Source organism: Mustela erminea, chromosome 2 (genome assembly GCF_009829155.1).
Source record: "Mustela erminea isolate mMusErm1 chromosome 2, mMusErm1.Pri, whole genome shotgun sequence".
Classification (NCBI taxonomy): domain Eukaryota; kingdom Metazoa; phylum Chordata; class Mammalia; order Carnivora; family Mustelidae; genus Mustela; species Mustela erminea.
In genome coordinates, this window is record NC_045615.1 from 102,271,644 (window position 1) to 102,299,152 (window position 27,509).

Here is a 27,509-nt window from a genome sequence, read left to right on the forward strand (position 1 = left end):
ACAGTGACTTCGGGCTCAGACACACGTCTGTCACTTTGGCAAGTCACTGAACCTCACTGCACCTCAGTTTCCTCCAGTGCAAAACGGGGTCCTTCATAGAACAAACTGCCAAGGCTGCCCTGGGGTATCAGTGAGATAAGTCAGGTGCAGAGCCTAGTTCAGTGCCCAGCACACAGTGGCCATCTGCAAGTGGTAGCTAGCTTCTTCACTTCCCGCCACCCAACTCCCCAGCCTGGGCTACAGTCAACTGTTCACCTGACATCTAGCGTTTTCTGGAGACCGTGACCCTCCAGCAGTGAGGGCAGGGTCTATCCCTGCCTGCACAGGACTGTGGCTGGCAGGGGTGATCAGCACACTTTTACTCTAGGGATGACATTGTGAATGAATGCATGAACGCATGCCAGGGTGGCAGCTGGGACTGGAGAGGCTATTTAGGTAACCCACCGGGCAAGCAGCAGAACGGACAGGGCTGGGAATCGCAGCCCTCCTGTCTACCGTGTTCAGCTGGGCCCCTCCGCCAGCGGCGAGTCCAGACCCTTGGTGCTCCCTATGAGAGACTGAGGCCTCCCTGGGCTTTAGCGGCTGCCTGTGATGGCACAGCGGAGTCGGAAGGAGCAGCCACTTCTGGCGGACCCCAGACTGGTGCGCTTCTGTCACTCCGCCGTCCCCCTCTGGACTCGGTCTCCAACCCTCTCCCGGGCTGGAGGGGAATCCAGGGCGGGGCCCGGTGCGCACGACGCCCGCGATCTCGCTCCAGCGCTTACGGGACCCAGGAGGCCCGCACGCGCCCCCCATCCGGCCACCCGCCCGGTGGACCCACCTGTTGCCGCAGGCGCGACCCGGAGGTGCGGCAGCCGAACCAGAGGCCGAGGCCGAGGCCGAGCGCGGCGCCCAGCAGTACGGCGGGGGCCAGCAGCGCGGGCGCCGGCCGCACCGCGTCCCGGCCCAGCAGCAGGCGCGCGTCGTTTTCGCAGGCCGCCGGGCCCCGGGCCATCGGGGGCACTCAGGCGACGGGCGGGCAGCATCGCCCTCGCCGCCGCGCGCCGCCTCGGCCCGCCGCCCGGGGCACCGTCCCCGCCAGCTCGGCGACAGCGAACTCACGGACCCGGCGGGCAGGGGCGCGGCGCACTCCGCCGACTCCTCCGGCCTGCGCGCTCTCCTTCCTCTTGCTCCGGTCCCCCCTTCCCCGCGCGGCCTCGCCGGAGGGAGGAGCTTGGGTCGTCCGCACGAAACTTCGAGCCGCCCCCGCCCGGGCCTGCTCTTGTACTGAGCATGCCTGGCAGGAGGCGCGGGGTTCAGCCGGAGGAGCTTTCGGAGGATTCCCCCGGATCTTTTGGCTTCTCCGGAAGGAATTTGGGGGGGGGGCGTTCCCAGCCGCTGGGGAGGGTGTTCCTCGGTTAAGTTTACTGAGCCTGTACAGTGTGCTAAGCATTTAGCTTGATGATGTCAGTAACTTTCTCAACTGCCCTCTGAGAGGGGTACTAGTTTCTTTTCATCTTCCCGGTGAGGAAGGTCTGGGTCAGAGTGGCTAAGCGAGGTCCCTCTCCTGTCCTGTTCCTATCTGTACCAGTTAGTCGTCTTTGGACCACACAGTCCACCACCGCCTCTGAACTTGTTAGCCTGAAGCCTCGGTTTTAATCCTATTCTTCCATGAATAGTCAATACTTTCCTCTATGATGACGTGTAGAGAAACTGTTACACGGAGCCCCCAGGACAGGACATTGTGGGGGTCATTCATTCGCTCAGCCTTTACAGAGAACCTGCTGATGGAACCAGTGCCAGGCCAGCAAGGATTCAGGCAAGGTCCAGACATGGAGGATCTCATGGGTGTGGGGGGAGATAGACAACCAGATGAATTCAGCATCTGTTCTTACCTTGAGCAAACATTTACTGAGCAGCTACTAGGTGCTAGCTCTTGTCCTGGGTACTGGGGATACAGCAGTGAACACACATGTATCTTTGAAGCTTAATTCCTTAAGAGGGCCAGGGCGGGAGTACCATGGGAATCCACTGCAACAGAGAAGAGGAATTTTGTAGCCTTAATCTGGATGTCCATCTCAAGTTTCTAGTTTTTATACTTCATCAACCTTCCAGGTGGGTAAGATGGCAACTAGTATCCAGACTTTCTTCTCATAGAAGTAACGGACAGCTAGAGAGAAGTTGCTCATTCAAGGTCTCTCAACCAGGATATGGGACGGGTATATTAACAGCTGTGTCTGGCTGGCTTCAGGACCCTCTCTTCTACTCCCGGCTGCTTAAATGTTTCCTTTGAAACACCTCCAAGGCTTTTGGGAACATATATGGGACAATAACCTAAAGTCCTTGCTTTTTATGTTGGCTGTTTCTTTGGATACTCAAAATTTAGTTTTAAAAATATAATGTTTTTTGGGGGGGGGATTTTACTTTATTATAAAGTTGCTTGGGTATTAAAATCATCTTTTAAATGACTCATGTCAAATGGAACTGATGGTCCCACAATATGCTAGCATGTAGCCTTTGGCAGTGTCTCACTCCTGGCATTTTGCCAGGACCCCCCCCCCCCCAGGTCACTGTATTTCTGGTGGGAAGCCTGGGTAATAAATTTTCAGAATCTCAAACATTACTCCTTTGTCCATGTTGAGTTAGGGAGGGCCTGTCCTTTGAGGGGTTGGAGGGAAAGGGAAGAGACAGGTGCCAGGCTTCCTGGCCTGAGACTGCATGACAGGCTACCCTCCTTCTCCCCAAGGAGCAAGTCACTGAGGACTCAGGGGAAGCAGGATGAAGCAGAGAAACTGCTCTACTTGACCTCCTCCCAGTATCTATCTCCCCCCGCAAGGCACAACCCTACCCCCATGGAGAGTTTAAGCCTCCTGGCTCCAGACACCAAATCCCCTCTCTCTGGTTCCTCAGAGATGTCCCACAGTGGCTGGCCTGACTACCAGTCTGGGTACCTGGGCAAGTCCAGGGGCTACTCCACATTAGGGGCTCAGGCAGTAGGAGCCCAATGCGACTGAGCTAAATCCAATAGAAAGTGAGAGTGGCCTTTCTCCCTGTCTCAGGATCTGCCGGCCTCCCTCCCAGCTCACCTATGCTGTCCTGTCCTCTCTGGGCTCGCCAGCACACAGGGCTCTGCCTCTCCAAATGCTTCTCAGTTCTCCAATAAGGGGCTGGTGCGTCTGGAGCAGATTCTGGGTTCAGCCCAGTATGGTGTGTGCATGTGTCAGGGAAGGCTTCCTGAAGGAGGTGGTTCTGAGAACTGGGTAGGCATCAGTGGAGGAGAACTTGGAAGCATTGAAATCTTTGGGAGCAGAGGAGTGACCCCATCTGAATCCGATTTGGGTGGAGCTGAGGCCCTGGGCGGGACTCGAGCAAACCCAAGTGTGGCCCCGGCCTCACTCCCTCCCTCCCACGCCCGTCCCGCTCCCAGGAGCCTCCCCGCCCTCCCAGCCCCAGATGCCGGAGTCCATTCCAGAAAACTTTCCAGGGTGGCTCGCACTGAGCATGCTCCGCGGCGGGGCGGGCCTGGGGTCCGGAAGCTCCGGCGACTCCTGCTCGCCCGCCACTTTGGGGTCGCGGGCTCGGAGGGGCGATGGGCTCGGCGGGCGCCGCGGGGCGCGCCACGTCGGTGCTCGCCTGGAGCCTCCTGGCCGCGGCCCTGGCGCTGCCCGCTGGGCCCGGGGGCCGACGCTGGCACCCCGCGGGCCCGGATCTCCTCGGGCGCCCCCTTGGCCGGCAGCCCCTCCTGGATCCCCCTGCGGCTCCTGGGGCGGGGCCCGAGCGGACCACGCAGGTAAGGAAGGCCCGCCCCCAGCCTCCTCCTGTAGGAGTCTCCTGGCTGAGCTCTGTCTACACTGGCGGCGGGGAGGCCACTTCGAGTTGGGGAGATTATCAGAGGGAGGGCAGGGTCTGAGTAGGATGCCTCGGGTGTTCCTTAGTATTTGGCGCTCTGGCCCGCAAAGTCCTAGGCAAGGTGGAACCCCGCAGGGCTTTGCCAGCCGCCCGGTCGAATCTCGCCCTGAAACCTAAAAACTCTCTGACCTAGGCCAGGCGCTTCACTTTTTGTGCCTCGGATTCCTGGTCTGTAAGCCTTTGCGACCTGTTAGCCGCGGGAAGGTGCGAAAGGTAGGCGCGTTCCCATAGACACCTACTTTGAAGAGGTGAGCACGCCCCGGTTCCCCCCACCCCCCACTCCCAGTGTAGGGGTTGTTAGAAGAACAGTTGGGATTACCTTGGTTGCTGCATTTATCCACTTCCCATCCGCCCCTCCCTCTGAGGCCCCAGGTTTGGGAAGGCACAGAGCCTTCCTGTCTCCCTAGATTCCCCTTGCCCTTTCCTCCAAAGCTGGCCTCGAGTTCCGCTTTTGTCTGCAACCCCCGCCCCAGTCCCCTTGTTCAGTAGCCACCACTTAGACCCTGGCTTTTGGTGACTGTTTCTTCTGAGTCCCCTCCACTCCCTAATTTGTGCTCTCCCTCACTCATTTCCCCCTATGGCTGTTGTCCAGGACAGGTGATCTGTCCCTGGTGTACATATGGCCACTTCCCTCTCCAGCCCTCACCCCCTCTCACGGACTCCTGGCAGAGCTAGTCTTCTGTTCCCAGGACTGCCCTGTCCAGTGGTCTCTCCCCTCATGGCCTTGGGGTCCTCCCTGCCCTCCCACAGGGGCTGGCTTCCCTGGTTCTGTTTTCTCTCCTGGCAGGTCCCAAGGGGCTTGCTACACTTGCTACAGAGTTGTAATCTGTAAATCTTTAAAGGAGATTCTGTTCATTTTCTGTTATTAGATTTTCACTAGAGAAGAGTGAGTAATAACACTTATCAATTTACTGAGCTTTAAAAAAGTACCATGACAGAATGTTTTCACAAGGTCCTTCCACTTGCTCCTGTCCCATGAGGTGGGATGTGTCTGGCTCATTTTGCAAGGGAGAAAACCTGCCCCCCCGCCCCAGGCCTGTACTAGGCTCCCAAGAAGGGCTTCAGGTTCAGAACCCACTCGTCTGTCCTGCTTTGCACTTGGCTTTCCTCTCTGAGAAACCAGGGCCAGAACATTCTCGTGAACACTTGTCCCCAGGCTCTATCGGAAAGTGCCTGAAGATACATGCTTAGTGTAAGCTTATCATCTGTCCCTTGTTGCAGAGGGGAAACTGAGAGCCGGTTATAGCCATTTCCCACGTTGCCCAAGGTGCCTTGTCAGTGCAGGAGCCTCTAGCCACGTGTGGTTATTTAAATTTAGACATTTCAGGTGATTCATGGCCACGCATGTTAGAGGCTGCTATGTTGGGCAGCCCAGACTCTGCAGCGTTCTCACCGTGGTGGAAAGCTCTGTCGGGAGTTTGTTGGCAGGAGAGAAGGCCGCTAAGGGTCGAGTGGACAAGAGGCTCTGAGTCAGCCATTCACTTCCGGTGTTCGGGGACGGCTTTCTGGGTGGCAGGCTCTGCTCTGGGTGCTGGGATAGTAGAGAACAAGGCAGGCTGTCTTAAGAAATCTGCCTTCTTGGGGCGCCTGGGTGGCTCAGTGGTTTGGGCTGCTGCCTTCGGCTCGGGTCATGATCTCAGGGTCCTGGGATCGAGCCCCGCATCGGGCTCCCTGCTCCGCAGGAAGCCTGCTTCCCTCTCTCTCTCTCTCTCTCTGCCTGCCTCTCTGCCTACTTGTGATCTCTGTCTGTCAAATAAATAAATAAAATCTTTAAAAAAAAAAAAAAGAAATCTGCCTTCTTGGGGCAGGAGAAGGAAGTAAACAGTGGTGCCAATCTGAGCCGTAGTAGGCAGTGGTTTGGGCTGCAGAGAGAAGTCCAGCGGGCAGAGTGGACTGGGAGAGATGGCAGTGAGTGCGCTCTAGTCGCCAATGGTCAGGCAGCATGCTTGGAGGAGGTGACAGGTGAGCTGAGCCTTGAGTGGAACGAGGGAGGGCAAGGCCATGTCCAGGAGAAGAGCTTTCCCGAGTGCTGTGATAGCAAGGCCAGAGGCCAGAGGCAGGGTGTGCTTGGTGTGGTCCAGGAGCAGCAAGGAGACCTGGGGGCCCCCGGAGTGAGGGAGGGGGTGGACGACAGGAGACCGGGAGGTTGAGGAGGGGCCAGATCAGGGAAGGCCGAGTGGCTTATGCCCAGGATCCCGGCTGTTATTCTGAGTAAGGTGGAAGCTGTACGGGTGTGGAGCCAGAAGTTGACACACCGTGGCTCATCTTTCTAAAGCACCCCGGTGGCAGGGGTGAGGATAGAGGACAAGGGCAGAAGCGGTTGCAAGAGAGGAGGTGGGTGGGAGACCAGGCCAGGACGGAGGAGTACTGGACCGGGGTGGTGAATGGTGGGCTGCTAGCTGCGGGTTTCCGATGTATTTCGAAGGTGGAGCCAATGGGATTTGCTGGGATCAGCTGTGGATTGAGAGAGAGAGAGGTGTCCAGGATGAAGCCGAGGACTTTGGCCTGAGCAAGTGGAAGAATAGAAGCACCACTGGCTAATACGCCGAAGCCCTGTGGGGCCATCAGGAAATCTGTTCTGGTCTGGCTGACTTTGGCCAGGAAGACCCGTATGGTAGAGAGCTAGATGGGCAAGTCTAGACTGGGGTGAGAGAGTCTGAAGTTTCTCTAAAGAGTCTTCACTCTTTAGATGAGGGTCTGAGGCTCAGAGAGGCTGAGAGACTTGGCTGAGGACACACAGCAAGGAAATGGTTCCCGCTAGAACCCAGTTCTCCAGACTCCTTATCTGGCATCTTATGAGCCTCTCTGTTGGAATTTGCAAGATCTTGGGAATTCAGAGGCTGGAGGATCAGCCAGCGTCACAGGATTAGTGAGAAGCAGAGCTGGGATTTGAACTCAGGTCTGGGTACATGAAATTTTGACCTGCAGGGCTGCCTTTCGGGACAGCTTCCCAAAATGCAGTCATGGCTGGGTTGCTGGCCTCTGTGGGAAAGAGGGGATAATCCTGGACTCCTGGTGGGGATGGTTCACTTGGAAACATTTTGTTTCAGATTTCTGGGTAGGAGTGTAGCTCCTCTCCGTGTTTATGAAAATGACTTGTAGGCACTTCTCATACGCATGTTCTTCATTAGTGACTTTTGGATTTTTTAGGACTTGCCCTATTTGAGTTGGCCCAATGCGGAAAGCTCTGGCTTTAAGACTGCAGGTAAGTTTTTGTTTCATTTCATTTTCCTTCATGGGACCCTAAAGCCACATTCTCCCCCAGCGCCCCCTCCTCCAGCTCCCTCATGCCCTGTCCTGCTGTGGTGCCTGCCATGGGCAAATGCGGTATGTTGCCCCCTGACCTGCAGATCAAGGGCAGTGTGTGCACCCCCCACCCCCAGTAGCTGGCTAGAGCTCTCGGGCAGGGAGCAAGAGTCAGGGGAAGGCGGCCGGCCCGCATTCTCCCCTTAAGGGGTCCGATGGAATAGGGAATGTGCATATGAGCAGGTGTGTGGGTTTCCTGTGGCTGCTTTCACAAATCACTGTGGACTTCATGGCTTAAAACAAAACAGGTTTCTTCTCTTAGCATTCCGGAGGGCGGGTTGGGAATCAGCATGGCTGGACTGAAATCGAGGTGTGGGCACGGCCCACTCCCTCCGGGGCTCTGGGGAGAAGGTTTGCTTCTCTTCCAGCATCCCCAGCCACGCTCCTTGCCTGCCGTGGGTCCTGGTCCCTTGCTGCATCTCAGAGCCAGCATGCCAGCATTTTGCCTCTGGGGCACATGGCCTTCCTCTCTTCTGCCTGTCAGCTCTCTCTCGGCTTCCTTCTTTAGAAGGACACCTGGGTTTACATTTCTGACCCACCCAGATAATCCAGACAATTTCCTTAAATCAGGGACCTTCATTTAATCCCATTTGGGAAGTCCCCTGTTGTACACAAGGTGACATATTTACCAGTTCCCTGGACTAGGACCTGGGCATCACTCCACGCACCACACCAGGTGCCAGAAATTGAGTTGAAACTCACCTAAGAAAAGCAGAACTTACTGGACTTAGAACTGAGCCAGGCAGGCCCTGCCACTGCTGGTCCAGGGGCTCAGCATGCCAGGGCTGTGCTTTTCTTTTTGTGTCTCAGCTCTGTTTTCCTCTGGTTCCCTCATTCCTGGAAGCCCTTTGGGAGCCGCACAGCTAATACTTATACAGTGGAAGGCTTCCCCATAGCTTGGCAAGAGTTCCAGGGAACACCAGTGGGCTCAGCCTGAGGCCTAGTGCCTGGCCTCGAGCCCATCCCTGGGGCTGGGAGTGCAGCATTCTGGGTTCTGATCCCCATTCTGCCTCCTGGGGACCAGGATGGGCTTGAGTCCAGGTTGGCCCTGCTCTGTCTGCATAAACTGAGCAGGACACTTCCTAAGTAGAGGAAGGGCCTTGGTGAAAAACCGTCTTTCCATCCAGAGTCTCCTTGGCACAGATTCTGAATACACCTTCCTCGGGGATCTTGTTTTTTACAGATCTCACTTACTGGGGAGTTAAAATGTATTTCCCGTGTCTTTTGTTCCTCTGTGCAGACTTCACATTTTACAAAATTCAGTGTTTTCTCCTGAGTACTGTAAGTTGAGGTGATTTCATTGCATTCTTAGAGACCTCTTATTCATCAACAGGCAAACTCCTTGTGGAAAGGGAGCCCGACTACTACTCCGTGATTGTATTAAGAGTAGGGGCGGAGCGGCAAGGCCTCTAGGAGGAGCTTCAGGGAAGGCTTCCTGGAGGAGGCGCTCCTCAGTACAGTCCTGAGAACTGAAAATCTAGCAGGTCCAGGGGATGGAAGGAGAGGCTTCCAGGCATGTGACAGCCACAGGCAGAAGAGTGAGGGTGTAACCCAAGAATTGCACAGACGGTACAGACGGGCCCGCTTGCTGGTGACCTGCTGGGTGGTAGTAGTCACTTCACAGCATGAATTTCTTCTGTACTGTCTGTCAACACCTGCCCCCATTCAAGTCTTCATGAGAGCTTGTGGCTGGGCCTTTGAGGAGCAGGGGGCATAAGCAGGTGCACCAGAGATGGCCTTAAGGGTTAAGGCCCAGTATGGCCTTACGGGTTTATAACCAGCAGATCTGCGAAGAAAGCATGTGTCCCTTAGCCTGAGGGGCAGGGTGAGGGTCCAGAGACGGATGTCCCATCTCCCTGGCACCCGTGGGATTTACTCAGATACTCCCGACTGAGTCAACAGCTGGCCTGGGAAAGTGCCCACTTGCTTCCATGGCGAGTCCCCCGTGCTCATCTAGATCCCCGTTCCAATGTCATGACCTTGACCTGACTCAACCACAGACACTATAAGGCATGAGATTCTAATGTTATCCAGCATCCACTTCTACATCTTTTTTTTTTTTTTTCCTTCAAGATTTTCTTCCTTCCTATGTGGATTCTGAAATTGTAAAAGTTTTTGGAAGGACTTACAAAGATCTTGTTATCAATAACACCCTAAGAACGACTGAAAAATAAAGTCATTCTTAATCAAATCCCAGTTTGCATCTGGGTGGAATCTCCCAGGCATCTCACCCACCGGCTGGTCTAATTCAGTAGATCTGGGAGGGATGTGCATTGTAGCCTGCACCCAGGAGGAACAGTACACTCTTTGAGAAGCATTCTCTTTAGGCTTCATAGCCCACCTCCCTCCCCACCGCAAGGGGAACACATCTCACACACCTCATTTTCCTGGCAAAGAGATGAGCAGTCATTCATTTCTTAATTCATTCACTTACCCAGGTTCAGCAAACACCCTCCAGGGGCCTTCCTCATGCACGTGGTCCACGTCCTGAGTTCACCCCTGCCTCTTACCGCCTCCTGCATTCTGTCACGCATGTGCTTTGCTGTTTTGCAGTGGGAGCACCGTTTGGAAGGAAATCCAGCGGGAGAAGTGAAGTCTTTAATCCCCTCCTGACTTCGGCACCCTCTAGAGGGCCAAGGACTCAGTCTGTGCTTGCTTTCACACCCTCGTGGCCCAAGAAGACTCTGTTTAAAAGAGAGTCTCCTGTAACACACCGCCTGGTAAGTCGCAGGTTTGGTCCTTTAATGGAATTAGAAGTTGCAAAGAAACTGGTTTGGGGCCGCCTGTGTAGCAGATGCCACGGGCTTGGGTTCTTCAGAAAAGCTTATTCCTTCGTTACCGAAGCATCTAGTATTGGAGGCGAAGAGGGGGTGTGAATCTGAGCGGTGGGAGGCAGGTTCTGAAGCAGGGCTCCCGGTTCTGCTTTAACGGGCTCGATTTGCCGCCGGTGGTATAAACGCGTGCACACATTCCTCTCGCCCGAGCATCAGCCCCGGTGTCTGGTGTTCCCGTGACGGGGGTTATGTTCACATGATCCCCCTGGACTAGGGGAGAGCTCCAGTGTGACCACACGGCCACCTTCTTCCCTCCTCAGGGACTAAAGTTCCAATCCTTTAAATGCTTTCTTAAAAAAGTTTTCAAGATTACCTAAGGCAGTTATTAGACTACAGAAGTCGATCTCTATCCTTCCTTTCAAAATTCATCTTGTACATTTATTTCCTTATTTTTAATTTTTTTTAACATCTTGTACTTTTCATGAAACACGCATAGTATGCAGTGGTTTTCATTTTCTAATCGTTTCTGTATTCTGTTGTAGTTTGGAGACATCTCAAGAGATGTTCCAGGGACTGCTGAGGACGGAGTGATTTTTCAGAAGTGTGCCGTGGTAGGTGTTCATAGGTGGTTCATAGTGGAAGAGAAAATAGTTGGATTTTGACCAAATCGTGTCTGGGTAAAGTTATGTATATAAGGAGTGGCAAATCATGGGGCTGTCCACCTGTGTCTGGACACACGAGGGATAAAGTATTGTACAGGGGATTTTCTATTTGATATCATGGCACCAGGACCAAGAGTTTTGGTAACAATTAAACTCCTGTTTGTGAAAATGCACTGTGGTCATTTAGAAGGGGAAGGAAAGAATGATGTATTTTCTTTCAGATTTTAACATTGATATGGTGCTTGGTGGTATAAAAATTTTATTCAGTGTTTTTAAAGTCTTGGATCTTTCCTGATCCCCGTGAGGTGGCATTTCACATTATTGCTGTCTTGGGGGTCCCCAGGAGCACCCCCCCTCGGGCTCCGTGCTTCACTGGAAGGACTCACAGGACCCAGGAAGCCGTTAGACTCACAGTTACAGTTACAATTTTTTACAGCAGAAGCGTGCAGATTCAAGTCAGCAAAGTGAAAGGCACATAGGACGGGGTTGTGAGACCAGGCACAAGCTTCCCACTGTCCTTTCCTGGTGAAATCCTGCGGCCTGGGTTTCATTTCCCAAAGCAGTGATGTGTGACGTCCTATGCCAAGTATTGTCCCCCAGAGACACTCTCCTGAGCTTTGATGTCCAGGGGTTTTAACGCGGGTCCCTCACGGAGACAGGCAGTTCCTGTGTGGCTGACCTCGGTAACTGGTTTTTAGCCGCTCCAGAGGTCCCCTTGACACAGCTTGGCTCAAGACCCCCACCTCCAATCACATCAGTTAGTGGCCGGCGGTGGCCCGAGGCCCCAGGTATATAAAGGTGCTCTTCTCAGGCAGGATGGTCCAAGTGCTTTATAGGTCAACCTCCCAGGAGCTGGTCGGGAGTCAGTCCTTTCCTCTGGGTGGCTGGGATCTGGGCGGTCCACGCCTGTGGAGTTAGCCCTCTGCTGTACAAGCCTCAATTTATCTCAGTCCTTCAGCTGTCCTGTTCCCCTTCCTGGATAGAGTTGGTGCTACCAGATTTTCGTGCATCTTCCTGGAGCTGTTTCTGTTGTCTGCATGCGTGTGTGTGTGTGTGTGTGTGTGTGTATCTGCATATACAGACATTGCTTCCCTCCTTCCCCAGCTTCTGTGTCTGTTCCAGCAGGGCTGGGAGAAGCGGGGCAGGGGTGTTGGGAAGAGCTTTGAGGGTGGGAATGGGCAAGGTTGCAGAGCCCAGGCTGGGAGCCAAGCTGCTGGGGCCACCGGACAACTTCCAGAAGCTGAGCTGTTCAAATCCATGACCAAGCAGAGCTCACCTGGGGGAGACTGGCCAGAAGGATGGAGACCTGCCAGCTAGCTCCATCCTGGAGGTCAGATGGCAGTCAGACGCGCTGGGCTCTGGGACATGGCTGAGCCTTCAAAATGATGGTGTGAGAAAGAGCCATTGTTTGCTTTTTCTTGGTGACGCCAGTGGCCACCATCTCCCCAACCTGACTTTGGCTCTGTGCTTCTAGTATTTCTTTCTGTTTCCCTGTAGGAACAATTTCACTGCATTTCAGGGTTCCTGTGACTTTGAAACAGTCACCAAGCAACAGCTTAGCAGGAGTGAGTCAGAACATAACCTGGGGCCTTTGAAATCAGACCCCATAAGTTCTCCAGCCCCTGGGAGACTGTTGTGCCCTCCCTCTGCCTGAGGACGGGTCATGCATCAGTCGAGCTGGGGGTCACGTGAGGAGGTGGGACTTGCCAGCAGAGCTGCCCTCTTGTCATCTCCTGTCCTAGGTGTCTGGGCAGAGCGAACCGCAGACAGCTCAGGTGACACTGCTCGTAGATAACACCAGGACCCCTGCGGCCACCAACCTCTCCGATCTGCTCCTATTCGACAACATCACTGGCCTCTCCGTTAGGGGGTCAACGGGAAACCAGACCATGCCGGGATTCCAGGCTTTCAGGAAGAAGTTTCTGCAAGGTAATAGTGGCGAGTATGAAGTCGGGGAGGGAAGGTGAACCTACAGACACTGTTGGAGTGTGTGATGTGCAACAGGAGTGTTCTTCAACATGTGACGTGTTCACACACGATGGATTTGACGATCGGGTATTGAAAAAGGAGACCAGCACTCGATATCCACACCCAAAAAGCTGGATTTGTTACTGAGGTTAGAGAGAGGCCAGATTTGGGGGAGGAGTTATTAAGAAATAGGTATTTTTAGTATTTTTATTAGTGTATCAATTTTTATTATGAAGAATTCCGGACATAACGAAACAGAGTTTATAGCCAAACTCTGTCCACCACCAGACCAGATTTCTCATCCCTGAGTGAAATGCAGAGCTTGTCTATGGGGAGCTGCTCGAGGTGGGAGTGGTTTGACACTGGCCCTGGAAGCGTGCGCGTGAGACCTTCGTGCGTGTTCTCGAGCGTTCCCTGGAATACCTCCACACCGAGGGGCTAGCGTTCTGAGTGCCACCTTCCCTCGTTGTCTTTGGAGGCGTGTGTCCTGAAGCAAGCTGTCATTGGTTAATGAAGCAGATGTCAACAAATTCTGGGATTCGTTGTTACCATGACCTCAGAACTGTCCATTTTCTTGGGAGGGTGAGACTTCTTTAACGCCGAGTCCCTGTCTCATTGACAGAGGAACAGGCCACGTGACCCTCGTGCTGTCGTGGATACTCTCACATGCTCAGGACTGACTTCTCCACGGAGCCCACGTAGCTCACCAGTCAGGCTACGCTTTCCCTCTGAGCCTAGATAGGGCCTTGGAGTCCTGCTTGACCACATCCTCTTGACAGAAGCTACCAGGTTGGCCCACAGGCAGCCACCTACCTCTTTGCCGGTGGTGGTTTAAGCAACATCGTAAAAACTGCTAGGATATGTCCCAGCCAAGAGATCCTCAGGGCCTTCCCTCAAAGATGGAAAAGTAACCATCCCCCATGCCCCCCACTGCGTCCTGAAGTGAGTGAGCAGAGCACACACTCCATCTCGAATGGACCTTGATGTTACTCCTCACTTGGCCACTTCGGAGCTGGTCACCTCTGGAAATTACTGAGTTTTCCTGAACTTGTGATGTGACGTGTGACTGTCAGGACCTCGTAGAGTCATGGCAGAAACTGAGCAAGGCCATGTGCCCCAGCTCTGCCCGGGGCCCTCCCCACGCTCTCCCGGCCCCTGGTCCAGCAGGCCTGCCTCTCTTCTCTCGTAGCCCCAGTGACTCCCAGCGTCTGCGCTTCTGCACACAGACCACACTTGTCACTCTCCCCTGCCCATCGGCATCTGCTCAGGCCCTGGTGTCTTCCTGGGAGGCCCCCTCCCCTGCTCCTCACTTCCCTGCCTTCCTGCGCGTCACCTGCCCGGGGCCTAGGGTCAGCACTGCGTGCCAAGCCCTACCAACCCCAAGCTTTGTGCCCGCTGCACATCCCAGAGTGTCAGCCTCTTCTCTGCCCCACAGGGATGGTGACAGTGACAGTTCCAGGATGGGACTGTAAGGAGAAGGGAGTTGTTTCATGGAAAGCCTGACCCAAGAAGTGGTCCCCATATCAGTAGTAGTGATTTTGTTGATTAGTTTTGTGTATGTGTGTGTGTGTGTCTTGTATGGAGCACAGGTGATGGCTCTGCGGGGGAAGTGGTGTCCTCTTTGTTCCCCAGCGGAGCAGGTGCAGGGCACCTCCTCAGCCTCTGCCTCCTGCTCTGGGCATCGCAGGCTATGAGGTCTCCTCCGTCCACCTTGGGGCTCTCTGTGGGGCCCGGGGTCTGGCGCACAGGCTGTGGGGGTGACAAGCCACTGCATCAGGTAAGGTCCGATCACAGGACCTTCACTGTGGAATCATCTCAGTTGTTTTTCTCACACTGTCTTTGTGAGTTTCACGGTTTATCATTGCATGAAAATACAGGTGTTCACTTCTCTTCTCCTTTACATTTTTTTTTTTTGAGGTCTCCATGTGTTGAGAAATGAAGCACATGACAGCATTTGAGGGCTACAGTCTGACCCCTGTTGCAGGTGGAGAAAGAGCAGGAGGACAGGCTTAGGCTGATCAGGCAGTCCTAGTCTCTGACCCACAGAGCGGGATCGGTTTTGTCCCCCACTGGCCATTGCCGGCTGGCACCCCGAGCCAGGAGCCCACTCCTGTGGGTTGGTCCCTCCCATCATCAGGTGGGTTGCGCTGCCTGGTGAGGAGCACTGGGAAGAAACCCACCCTATTTCAGGCAGGGCGCCCGTGCTCGCAGACTGAAACGTCAGGGGTGTGTGGTGAGCCTGACCTTCTGCCGAGGACCTCGTGTGTTGTTCTCCACACTCCTGGGGCTTCTCACGAACCTGTAGATCGGTTCTGGTCTCCTGGGGAAGGAGATCAGCCTTGGCCAGGACTCAGGACAGCCCTGTTCCTCCAAACCACTCACCCTTCACCCCTGTGTCTGTCCCTCAGGGACTGCTGATGGGTAGAAGGGGTGGTTTTTCTGTCCTGTGAAGGCTTTGACGCAAAGCATTGCATTACCCAATAACTCAAAGGGTACACTGCCCCCAAGGCTGGGAATTCTCCGATTCTGATACCACTCAGTCAAGTCTTGCCCCACTAGTCAACAAGGCGTGTGTCAACCAGGTAGGTCACAAGATTTGCAGCGTCCTTAGGGGCCAACACTGAGTTCATTTGCATAAAGGTCTTCCAGCAGTGACCTGCTACCACCTCCCTTTTGCAAATTCTCAGGGAGAAATGAAAATCTTAGGAAATAATTCCCTATAAATAGGAACCCAAGTATATTCAAGTCCAAAAGGAATCAACATGTTTGCCCTTGTAAGTTTGAAGTCCAAAGTCCAACATGCTCAAATTATGTTAATATGCCCTCTTCTCAATATTTTATTCTGTCCAGCCACTCCCCCCACCCTGAGGTTTGTAACTGTCCAGAAGGAGTTGGGGTCCCTTCAGCAGCATCCTGGGTCTGTCCCTATAGTGGAAGACAACTGGTGATAAGAAGGAATGAATTACAGAGTCACACACAACATAGAGGAACCTCAGAAAACATCTGCTCGGTGAAAGAAGTCAAAGACAACACATATTATATGATTCGATTTCTAAGAGATGTCCAGAAAGACAAATTATTACCCTACCCTGACCCCCCCCCCCCGCCAAAACCAGATTAGTGGTTGCCTAGGCCTTGGCGTGGCAGGGGAGAGTGATGGAGATGTTCTGAAATTAGACCGCGGTGTGCTCAAAGACCTCTCAATACACAAAATCCCTCGAAGTGCACACTTAGAATGGGTGGACTGGGTGATATGTATGTTTTATTTCAAAGCTGTTAAAAAAAAATAAGGAAGTATCACAAGCTCAGCCCCACCACTGCCCTGTGCAGATGAGAAGCCAGTGTCCCACTATGGTCAGGCGCAGCCATGTCCCCAGACCCCACCTTCTGCACTTCCACACGTGGTGGCTGAGGTGAGAGGTGATTGTCAGAATTCATGACAGAGATGGTCTTTCTGGTGTTCATTTACAAAGTGTCTTGGGCTCTGCCGGGTGCCCAGAGCCCAGGAGAACGTCCACTCCATGGGAAGTGTCTGCTGTTGGGACTTAAGGTGGATAGGACCCATCTCCAACATCAGATGCAAGGTCCCTCCAGGAAGCGGGGCTAAGCATGTGCGGCCTCCTGCAAAGCTAGAAACCTCCAGTGGTGGCCCCTCCACACCCCTCCACATCTGGGGTTCCTCTCTTTCCCAGCTGTTTGTTCACCTTGGGCTCTGAGGGTGGACCCTGTCCGGGAGCAGAGCTGCCTTCTCCAGAGATCCTGGATCTTCAGTTCTGACTTCTTACCAAGGAGAGCTTTGAGCCAGGGAAGCTTTCCCTTAAATACAGATGATTAATTTTTGTAATGAAGCCGTCAAGGGCCAGCTAGAGACCAGTGGGCGAAGGGGACCCCACATGAATCTACAGTGCTGGGTCCTGCCTCCTGGCACCCCTTGCCATGCTCACAGAACCAGCCGCTCAGAGAGGTCAAAGTAGGGCTTCATGTCCGTCTGACCATCGAGGCCCACATGTCTGATCTAAGGCTCTTCTCCCTAGTTGTGTGAACAGGATTTTGGAGAATAAATAGATCCTTGCCTAGATTCCAAACAACACAGAAAGGTTCTGGATTTCCCAAGTGTGGAAGTTAGTGATACCCCGGATCAGGAATACAGACCCACCCAGTCGTGGGCAGTGCTGGATGGGCTGGGGAGGGGGCACCCAGAGAAGACAGCCCAGGGGCAGCAGGGGGCCCTTCCTGGCTCCTTACACTTGCTGACAGCCTCTTCCAGGTGAAGAAGAGGAACCCCATGAATGGACACACACAGTTCCCTGTCCCCATTGTGGGCACCCGAGACTTGAGCGGCACCCTTGCTGGCTATGTCGGCTGTGGTGGTAGACTCCTTTGACCTGAGTCTTGTCTGGGGTCTGGCGGAAGGGCCCCTCTTGACTCACATGTGCATTCTGTCTGAGCAGTGGGAGACTCCTTCTTGGTCAGCTACACCGCCTCCATCAAGGCTGGAGAAGTGGGGAGCGGAGAGGTCCTGATGCTTCCTGCCCAGCTCACCTTTCAGAGCTCAGCGCAGGTATGTCGTCCTTACTCTGCTTCTAGAAGCCTTGATACTTAGAAACTATCTCTTAGCTTCTCTCTTCCTTCCCTCCCTCCTTCCTTCATTGATACTGAATTCTAGATAAGTGGGTGGGCCCCGGAATCTCAGACATTTTGCTGTGAACTTGGCTTCCTTAGCATCTCAGTGGGACCTCTAGTAATGCCTTAACTCCCGTGGGTCTGACATAGAATTATCATAAAAATATCAGTAGATTTAAATTCTGTTTTTAGTGCCTTGCATGTCATAAGCACTCAACCCGTAGTTTCTATTTGTATGAGTTCACTAGGAGCTACCCTGACGAAGTTCCATAGCCTAGAAATGTATGTTTTCATGATCCTGGAGGCTGGAAGTCTGAGATCAAGGTGTGAGCAGGGCTGGTCTTCCTGAGGCCTCCTTCCTTGGTGTGCGGATGGCATCTTCTCCCCGTGTCCTCATGTGGGCATCTCTGTATGTGTCTGTGTCCTGATCCCCTCTTCTTACAAGGACCCCTGTCAGATTGCATCAGGGCCCCCCAATGACCACATTTGAGGTTACTCACCTCTGTTAAGTCCCCACCTCCAGATACCATTGCACTGTGAGGTACTGGGGGCCAGTCTTCAGCATATGGATTCTGCGGGAACACAATTCAGCCTGTAACACAATTACTGTTTGTATCTTCGTTTTGTTCACCTTTTAATCTGTGCATGCGTCAAATGTGGTTCGTTGTGTGTCCTGCCCGGCACCATTCACATTCTGGGGATGCAGGAGCAGATTCTGTCCTTGTCCTCAAGGCGCTCATGCTCTAGCTACTTTGGTCATTTTGTTCTGACTTTGGCCTCTGGAGGAAGTACCTTTCACTCAGTGGGGAAAGTGAGGCTCAGAGCACAACTGCCCTGGTCCCAGGACCGCACCCAAGTCTCAATGATCTGTGTGTGGCGTTGCTGCCGCAATAAGAGAGAAAAAAAATACTAGATAAAACAAGATAAAAAGGAGGATTTCAAAAAGGTAAAGACCAGATACAAGGAAACTATTAAACTGTCAGAAGAGACCAATGTCTCGGAAAATAATTAGATACAAAGTCAGGAACAGAGAACAAAGGATACAAAAATAGAGATAAAAATCACCCAGAAGAAATACCGTCCCAGTTTCGGAGGACACAAACCAAGTGAGTTAAAATCAGAAGGGGAGAAGGCAACAGTCAGAAACCAAGGGTAGAAACTCAGAACTTCAACAAAACCAAAGCCTCCACCTCCTCCTGCCAGAACATTAGGACTTCAGGATCCTGAAAGCACCTGGGGAAGGCAGGTGTGTGCGATAGAGGAGGCTGGTGGGGGGGATGGAGGTGGGATGGGGGTGAGGCACGAAGGGGCTCTTTAATCACTACAGGACCTCTCATCTGTTCCTTTGCTTGGGGTCTCAACTGTCTGTTATACTGACTTTATTTCCCTAGGAAACTCCCACCCCCATTAGCCCCACGAGACCAGGGACCTCATCTTTCCTATGGACACCTGCCTTCTCCGTGCCAAAAGTAGAGCCGTGCACAGTCAGTGCTCCGTAAATATTTGCTGAATAGATGAATGAACAAGTCCGCAAACTAAGGAATCTTGGGCAAGGTTTAGTTTTTGATTTCTCTGAAGCTCGAGTTTCTCACCTACATAAAGGAGACGTTTCTGGCAACGTCTCCAGTGTCTTCCGTGGGGGTACATGAGATGTGTCTGTGTGCAACGGCCTACAATTTCCTACACCTTCCAAACCGTCAGGGGCTCTCTGGGCAGTTCTGCAGGTGGAGCGTGAACAGCACACCTGCCTCCTGAAGATTCCAGAGTTCCAAGCTTCACTGGCCTGCGTTCTGGGCCTCTGCTTGCCGGCTCTGGTCGACCAGCAGCACCGCACCGACCTGGCTCTTGCCAGAGAGATGAGTGGGAGGCCGGCACTTGCTGAGTGATTACAGGCTGGAAGTTGACAAGGAGCTCTTGTACTTTGTTCTCAAGTTGTTTCATCTGGTTGGACTTGACTGTCGCGTGGGTGACTGCAAGGCTTTTCTCCATGACCTGTAGAAGATCAAGTGTATCTGGGGCTGAAAATGACCCAAGGCTGAGTCTGCACATGAGAATAATGGTTTGCTCTGCTTGTCATTCAGTCCCAAGATGTCTTAAATGACAAAAGAGAAAACAGTAACAGATTTAAACAGGTGCGAGTCCTATGGGATGGAATCCTGGCGTTAGAGAGGAGGTAAAGTCTGACACGGCCGTGCCTGGAAACCACTGCCCAGCTGAGTTTCAGAAGCAGTGCCGATTCTATGGGCTTCACAGTCCCCACCACAACAATAAGAGGAGTGGGAAGATTCTCCCCCAATCTCTTCTCTTCCTGGAGTTTTAGAATTGCGTGAGCATAGCAGAGGAGACAGGAGGAGCCCCCCCCCCCAACCTCAGGCTGTGGTCCAGAAGCACAGATCTCCTGATGTGTGGTCTGAATGACTATAGCAACTTCAGACGATGTCACCATCCCTTTGCCCTTCATCTCACTTGGTTTCATCACCAGGCGTTTTGTCTCGCAGATCTTCACAGAGGGACGAGTGGGAGACCGTGTTCCCACAGCTTTTATCACGGAGAATTGTTCTGTTTTATTGTTATTGTTGTCAGTCTCTTACTGTGCCTAACAGTTAAACAAGATGTATGTATGGGAAAGAATGGTGTGTCTAAGGTTGGGGACGGACCTGGTCCGGGAACAGACCCCCAGCAGGTGAGGGTGGGGACGGCTGTCGTTCACGCTCAGGAATCATCTAGTCAGAGGTGGTTCTGTCAGACGTGCGTCGTGTCTGGATCTGGAAGCTGCTTTCTCAAACACGCCCGTGTACCCCAGATTCATACAGGATTGGATAAAACAGGCCCTACACGATGAATGGTCGAGAGGGAAAGCCCCAGAGCCATCACTTCTTGCACTATATTATGAAACGTCCTGCCTGCCTCACACACGCATCCCTGGATTTCGCTGGGCCGGTGTTTTCTGACTTCAGGCCATGATCTCAAACGTGTTTCTCAAGCCTTGAAATTTCTGTAGGAAGCACAGGGGTGAGGACTTATGTTTTGTGAAGAGATGAAGTCAAGCGTTATAACATACTTGCAGATTCTCTCTGCTTAGACATTGGGGGTCAGAAAACACACGGAGGAGGGGCCCAGAGGGAGAGAAGGGAGTCAAACAATGTGATCGAATGTGGGCTTCTGAATGCAGCCTCAGGCTGCTGGGTCCGCAGCCCTGAAACTCACAGAGTATTGTGAATATCCCCAAACAGACACAATCCAGGAATGGGAGGGGACACGTGATTGCTTCATATGTGTCTTTTCTTTAGACTCATATTTTTAAAAATTTCCTTTTTCCCCTAAACAAGGGCCTTGTAGTGTTTTTATGTCCTTTCAGAGCCTCCGCTATGGTGTCCTGCTGGCCCGTGATGGGTTTGGGCTGCCCCAGTGCTGCTATGGTAACTGTGGGTCTCGGGTTGGGGCTGCACCTTGGCTGGACCACAGCCGGGATGGAATGAGCAGGGGTTGCCTCGCTCACTGGACATCATGCCCCAAGCCTCTAGGCCGGGTTATACACACTGACCGCACCACCACTGCCATCACCGACCACAGCCAATACCAGGAATACTTTCGGCACACTGCCAGACTCTAGATTAGCTAATTTAATCCTCACAGCAACCGTACCGAGTTGAATAGGATTCCCGTTTTACAGATGGGAATACGGAGGCACAGAGAAGTCAATGCCTTGCCTGAGGTCAGGCTGCTGGTGAGCAACGGGGCCAAGTGTGAGCCCAGGCAGCCGGCTCTGACCACCGCCCTGTACTGCCTCTCAGTTTCGAGATCTTCCACCTGCATCCCAGAGACAAAGTGTGTTCTCTTGGTGTGTCTTCTCAGATACTGCGCGTGTGGATAGATAGCTGGCCTGACAGCTTCCTTCCTGAGCTTTGGCATGGGTCCTCAGCTCCCGTCCGGCCTGACCCCACCCCCTGGTGTTTTACCAGTGGGCCCACGGCCTGTGCTTTCTTGCCAGTTAAGGAAACTGGTATTTGGATTCATACAAGCGTCCAGGAGAGGACACCTGCAGGTCCACAGACCTTTCCACCTGGAGGGACTTTCAGACCCTCACAAGCCCCAGTCCCCAATAGTCAAGGGCCTCCTGTGGCTCCAGACATGGCCGGTTGCAAATACAGCCAACCATACCTTCTGTGTCAGACTCCAACACCTGTTGACGAAAGTGTTTTCTTTTCTCTCTCTCTCTCTCTCTCTCTCTTTTTTTTTTTTCTAGAACAGAACCCAGCTAAAAGCCCTTTTCACCATAACAGTTGAAGAAAAGATAAAGGTAAGAGCAACGGCTTGAGCCCCCAGACGCCCCCCAGTGTGCCTTTTCCTGCCTCTGGTATGTTGGTGTCTGGCTGTCCTCACGGCCAAGGGGAAGGGGTGGCTGCTGGCCTTGGTAGCCCAGACCACCATGCAGTGTGGGGTCCCCCAGTGTGGTCGGAGGCTGTCGGACTCGTTCCCTGGATGGCCCGTCTGTCTGGGCAAGGTGTCCTCACCTTGTAACCACATTTCACATTGTTTCAGCATCTGCTGGGGCCAGACATTAAGCATTTGACGTGCACTGAATTGTGTGGTCTTCATCACAATCCTGGGGTATAGATTCTTTGTTAAAATCACCATCATTTCATAGATGGGGAAACCGAGGCACACGTTGGCCAAGTAATTTGCCCAAGATTGCCTGGCTAGCATGTCAGGGTTCCCAGGACCACTCCTAAGCTCTGTGATTCACTGGGAGGACACACAGGATTCCATCCATAGTCATCCTCATGGCTGATTTATTACCAAGAAGGATCCAGAGTCCAATCAGCAAAGGGCAGAGGTGCACGGGGCGAAGTCTGGAGGATGCCATGCACCAGCTTCCAGAGTCCTCTCCTGGTGGAGTCCCACGGGATGCACGGAGCTGTTGAATAATGAATGTGACGGCACAGCTCATCAGAGACCAGCACCAGGGCTTTCTTTGGGGGCTGGGCACACAGCATCCTCTGCGTGGCACAGACCACCCAAGGAGTGTGTTCAGTGTAAACTACATTATTTGCATGACGGGTTAGGTGCGGTGAGCCACTCTTATCAGGGAATGGTGGGAACCCTCCCGAAATCCGAGTTTCTAGATGCCAGCCAAGGCTCCCTGCCTTGCACACTGGCCTCTGGGGAGATAGCTCTCCAGGGCATGCCACATGTGTGCTTTTCTCATAGGGGTTGGAACCGGGATTTGAACACAAGCACTTTGGCTCTGGGGCCCTGTCTTTGGGCAGTGGGCTACACTGGGGAGCTGAATCCCTGAGCTAAAGAAATGGAAACAAAATCCAGGTCTGGCTGTAGCAAGGGGAGGGTTTATGGGGGGAAGGGGCGGGGGGAGTCAGGAAGACAGGAGCCAGCAATCGTCCTGGCTGGTCTGTGTGCTCCGGAGTGCGTGTCCACGTCATATTTGCACTCCACTCTGTGCCTTACATTCTGGGTGACACTCGATAGGTAAATATCCCTCAATTGTTGATTGTCATCAATGCCGGTGATTGCTTCCCGGTGGAGCAGTGTCTGGTCACTGCGTGATTGTATTAGAAGTCAGAGGACATTTGCTTAATTGGTGTTTATGAGCCCTTCCTCCAAGCCCTAGGCCCTCTCATGTGGATGGAGATGAGCTACACCCAGGTCTTTGGGGAAGCCTGCAGCCTGCAGCTTGCCTTCAAGGGCAGCAGGAGTAAGGTGCCCGCTCTGGGGTGCAGACCCCTAGGTGCATGGTTTGGCAGTGGAGCACCGGGCTGGATCTCAACCCCACAGCCCCTTGTCCAGGTGACCCTGCCCTGTGGACCACATTCAGGGAGGTCACCATGGAGTGGGAAGATGACGTATACAGATGTGATGGCCCTGCAGTGTTGTGGGGACAGCAGGTCCTTGGACCAAGGGCCTCGCTTTGAATCCCTGCCTGTCCACCAATTGTGTGTGACTATGGGTGTGTGCTTTGCCTCCCCGAGCCTCAGTTTCCTAGTTGTGAAGTGAATGATAGTGTGTCAAGCACTCGACACAGTGCCTGGCATTTTGTAAGGGCTCAGTTAACATCAGCCACTGTCTTTGCTGTCATTATCATCATCATCATCATCGTTATTATTATATGCACCTGCAGACATCACTCCTCTGCAGGTGTTCTGTGATAGTCATGAATGACGTCAGTTATTGGGGTCTCAAGCCCAGATGTCCACGGGGCCATACAGGTGCTGTAAGTGTGAGTCAGGCCCAGTGCAAGATTCCAGAGCACAGTGGAGTCTGGGGCAGCCTGGAGACTCAGATCACCCAGAACCCACCCAGTGCCCTCACTGAGGCCTTAAATGAGGGGAGAAAAAAGTGAACACACAACTGCCATGACTGAATTTGCGAGGTTGTGACCCCAAATCTAGGTCGTACATGCTGCAGATACTGACTGTAAAGTGCTGGGTAGGTGGCAGGCTTCATGGAGGAGGTAAGAATTCATTTGGTTGTAGTGAAAGGAAGGACATGGTTCAAGATGGAGGAAGGGTATTCTAGAATATTCCACTGAAGGTCTGAAGTCGAGTTTGAGCCAGCAGGGCTGGTGGTTGTATGTGAACCCAGGTCTCCTGGGGGCCTGGCACCAGTGGATACACGCATGGATGAGGCAAGTCTCTTGCCAGCTACTGTGTGTTCTAGCGGGGCTACTGAGCACCCGCATGGTGACGTCATTGCACTAGAAAAGTGCGAGAGTGAATAGGAGGAGCAGGGCATGGGCATGGAGACTCCCCTGACATTCTGTCATGCGGCTAAAACATGGAGGAAAGCCATCCATTGTATGGGTTGGGATTTTAGAACCCTGGGAGACCCCATCAGCTCCTTTGTTTTCTGTTACTTTCCCAAGGGTGAAACTGGCAGGTGTCAGCCAAGGAAAGCAAGGCCTCAGAAAACTGCTTCCCATTTCCTATCACAAGGTCCTCTTGCCCTTCTGTCTGCTGCATGAAGAGTCTGGGGTGGGGGGGAATCACACTGTTCGTGCTGGACACTGGTGTTTAGATTGGGCTGGAGCTCCCCACAACCTCTTGTGCCCTCAAAAGGACTGGGTGCCAGGGCAGGGACCCGGAGAGCAAGGATCTTGGATCTAATCCAGAGAGAGATGTTTAAACCAGCTGTTACATCCCCGAAATTCATGTTCAGTGCAGTTGCAGTAATGATTTTAGTAGCATTTGGGGGGGAGATACCTGATCAAATTAATCAGAGTTTCACCTGAAAATATACATTTCCGAAACTAGATGCGAACATTGTGACAATGAAGAAGAATGTGGGAAGATTTGCCCTAGGAGGTGTTAAAGAATTATAAAGCTACATTAATGTAGTTTGCAATTCAAGAAAAGCCAGACCAATGGGACAGGATAGAGTACGTACACAGATTTCCATTTAATAAAGATGGTATTTCAAATCAATGGGAAAAGAATGTATCACTCATAAATTTATGGGCAACTGGCTGGATCTTTTGGAAGAAAAATAAAGATGAATTCCCTCATCAGATTAAAATCTTGGTAAAACAATTTCTAAAAGGTAAATATTGGTCAGTATCACATGGTATGAAGAAAGCCATGAAGGAAAACCATGGATTTGAGTACACAAATAGTTGGAAATTTTACATTTAAAAACAGCATTAAGAAAGATAAGTGACAAGTTAGGGAAAATACTTGTAACAGACATAAAAAAAGATCCACATCTTTAATATATAAAGAGCTTCTATTAATAACAAAAAGGAAGTGTCAGTAGATAGCTATGCGACATGAGAATTTCTCAAATACAGAATTTTACAGTGTTTTCCCTTGACCACAGTGGAGGGAGCGCGTAACTGTGGGCAGAATCTTGTGGTGCTGACTTGTGCTCAGAAGATGGGAGGTGTGCAATTACACATCATCACGTCTACTTTCCCTGTGTTACCTCTTGTGTGGATTACTGCACCAACCTCCTGCCTGTTCAGCCGTAAGCTCCTTTAGCCCCATATCCTTGCCATCATCATCTTTCTAAAACATAAACCTGCTTGCTTTTCCTTTTCTGGAGGAACTCCCTATTGCCTGCTGGATTCAACCCAATTACCTCAGGTTAATATTCAGGAGCCATCAGTCTCTGCTGATGGCCTCTGCTGTCTCCTGGTGCTGTTGGGTCCCTCTGTTTTCCACACTTCTCCAGTTTTGCATTTGCTGTTCTATTTTTACCTGTGCTGTGGAGAACGTCCTGCAGGAGCCTAACCAACCTCTGCACCTCTGTGGTTCCTGACTCTGCCCCAGGCGTTCTGGTCCCACCCTTGGCTGGAATCCCATGCTGCTGGTTCTCCTGATAAACCTTGCCGTTCTGTGACATTGAGTTAAACTCCTGGTTGGCATTTAATACATTCTTGTGATAGCAGAATAGAATTTTTGCCCTGGAAGACTTTACAGATGCTTTAGTTTGACTTTTTCATTGAAAAAATCAGATCTGGAGAGGCTGTGGGAACTGGCCAGGGTCCTGAAGCTGAAGATAGCTTTAAGGAACAGGGTCAAGCTGTGCAATTTTTTTCTCAAATCCACTTCTTTAGGACACAGGTACCTTAGCAAATCTCCATTAAGAAGTGTAATTCCCTCCACCAGTGATTACTCCTAACCACCCCCCCCCCCCTTTCAGGACTGTCAGCTGGGAAGCCCAGAGAAAATTTGCCCTCAAGGGCTATGTGACAAAGGTCCACAAACCACGGACCCCCTGTACTTCTTGGATCTTTAAACTTAAAGTGAAGGATTTCAACGAAATTACTTTTGAAATCTCTTCCAGAGAAGTTCTGTATGGTCTTCTCTTTTCTACAACCTTTTTTTTGTCTTTGTGGGGGTAGGTGGGTAGGATTTAATAGATGTCCATTGTGGACTTTTAGAGGAAATGCCTGCTCTATATCACACAACCACAGAGAAAGCTGGAAGAATAAAATAACATTACCTCATAATCCCACCACTGGAGGACTATTACCGACATGTTGGTTTCTTGCTTCTACAACTCTGTGGATTTATTTATTATCTAATTGAAGTCAAACTGTATAAACAACTCCTCCTCATGCTTTTGTAACTTGCTGTTGGATTATAAGCATTGAAAGCATTCCTTTTGAAAGGCTTTCTTTTTTTTTTTTTTGGTTCAGCATTGCTCTTCATAAATGCAGCGATAGAACTCATCAAAAAAATCAGCTCTTAGCTAATACATGATTAAAGAGATGGTAATAGCACATGATTCTTTGTCAGAGACAAGCAGGAAAGTTAGGGCCTGGGGATGAGGAGGCTGGGATAACTGAGCCAGTTCTCTTTCCTTATTCTTTTGTTCGTGAAGTTTATGGTAAATAGGCTCTTTGAAATCTCTACTTATAATGCTTATCAGTGAAATTTGGCTGCAAGATTTCTGGAGGAAATCTCAAAAGTATGATTAACTTGGGGCTTTCTAGGGTCCAAATGCTTAAATTTTTGCACCTGTCCCTGTGCTGGGGGTGTCCAGCACCCAGCCTCCCAAGTGAGACATCCAGGGACATTTCTGGCTTCTATCTCTGGCATCCCACAGATTCATTTCATGCTCAGTCACTGGATCCTGTAGACTGTGTCTCCTAAATGTTCCTCTAATTTCTGCCCTTCCCTCCAGCTTGCCAAAAGTAGTAGTAATAAATAGCAGCTCAGATTTACTGACTGATCTCTGTGTCCTGCACCCCTAGCTAGTAGGTCCTACCTTGTGCACGTAGTAAAGTACACACATGTGAAATTTACCATTATTGACATTTAGCATACTCAGTGTCAAGCAGTCAAGCACCACTGTCTACCCCCAGCCTCTGGCAACCACTAATCTGCCTTCCATCTCTACAGATTTGCCTGTTCAGGCCATTTCATATAATGCAATGTGGCCTTTTGTGGCCAACTTCTTTCGTAAGTGTGGTATTTTCAAGGTTCGTCTATATTGTCCTGTTTATTGGTACTACCTTTTTATGGGTGAATCCTATTCCTTGTAGGTGTGGACCACATTTTCTTCATCTGTTCATTAGGTGGTAGGACCTCTGGGCTTCTGCTATTGTGAATAGTGCCCCTGTGAACATTCAGGTACAGATTTTCGTTTGGACACCTGTTTTTCCATTCTTTGCGGTATACGCCCATGAGTGGATTGCTGGATTGTATGGTAATTCTGTGTTTAATTTAGCAAGGAACCATAGGCACTGTTTTAATCCTCAGTTTATAGATGGGAAATTGCAGCTTACAGAAGGGTTCCACCCTGTGGTAGGGGTAGACCTGATAGCTGA

At 51.9% G+C, this 27,509-nt stretch overlaps 2 protein-coding genes across 11 annotated transcripts in view; one reads left to right on the forward strand and one right to left on the reverse strand.

Annotated features, from left to right (window-relative positions):
- Nucleotides 1-1,273, reverse strand: part of EVC (EvC ciliary complex subunit 1) — a 63,747-nt gene extending 62,474 nt beyond the window's left edge. For 3 of the 7 annotated variants that reach the window (XR_004283353.1, XR_004283354.1, XM_032333803.1), the window contains exon 1: nucleotides 821-1,270. Coding sequence is in view for 5 of the 7 variants with exons in the window: in XM_032333803.1 (XP_032189694.1) it covers nucleotides 821-994 (174 nt within the window). In the remaining 2 variants the exon portion in view is untranslated. Of the gene's footprint in view, nucleotides 1-820 lie in introns of all 7 variants that reach the window. The other 4 variants (XM_032333802.1, XM_032333801.1, XM_032333804.1 and 1 more) reach the window with 2 other exon arrangements.
- A 2,167-nt stretch (nucleotides 1,274-3,440) lies between these two features.
- The window catches only part of EVC2 (EvC ciliary complex subunit 2), a 118,109-nt gene continuing 94,040 nt past the window's right edge, over nucleotides 3,441-27,509 (forward strand). For all 4 annotated transcript variants that reach the window (XM_032333808.1, XM_032333809.1, XM_032333807.1 and 1 more), the window contains exons 1-7: nucleotides 3,441-3,769; nucleotides 7,039-7,093; nucleotides 9,748-9,914; nucleotides 10,511-10,579; nucleotides 12,373-12,559; nucleotides 17,050-17,159; nucleotides 21,468-21,521. In XM_032333808.1, coding sequence (XP_032189699.1) covers nucleotides 3,569-3,769; nucleotides 7,039-7,093; nucleotides 9,748-9,914; nucleotides 10,511-10,579; nucleotides 12,373-12,559; nucleotides 17,050-17,159; nucleotides 21,468-21,521 — 843 coding nt within the window. In that variant the 5' untranslated portion in view covers nucleotides 3,441-3,568. The remainder of the gene's footprint in view (nucleotides 3,770-7,038; nucleotides 7,094-9,747; nucleotides 9,915-10,510; nucleotides 10,580-12,372; nucleotides 12,560-17,049; nucleotides 17,160-21,467; nucleotides 21,522-27,509) is intronic.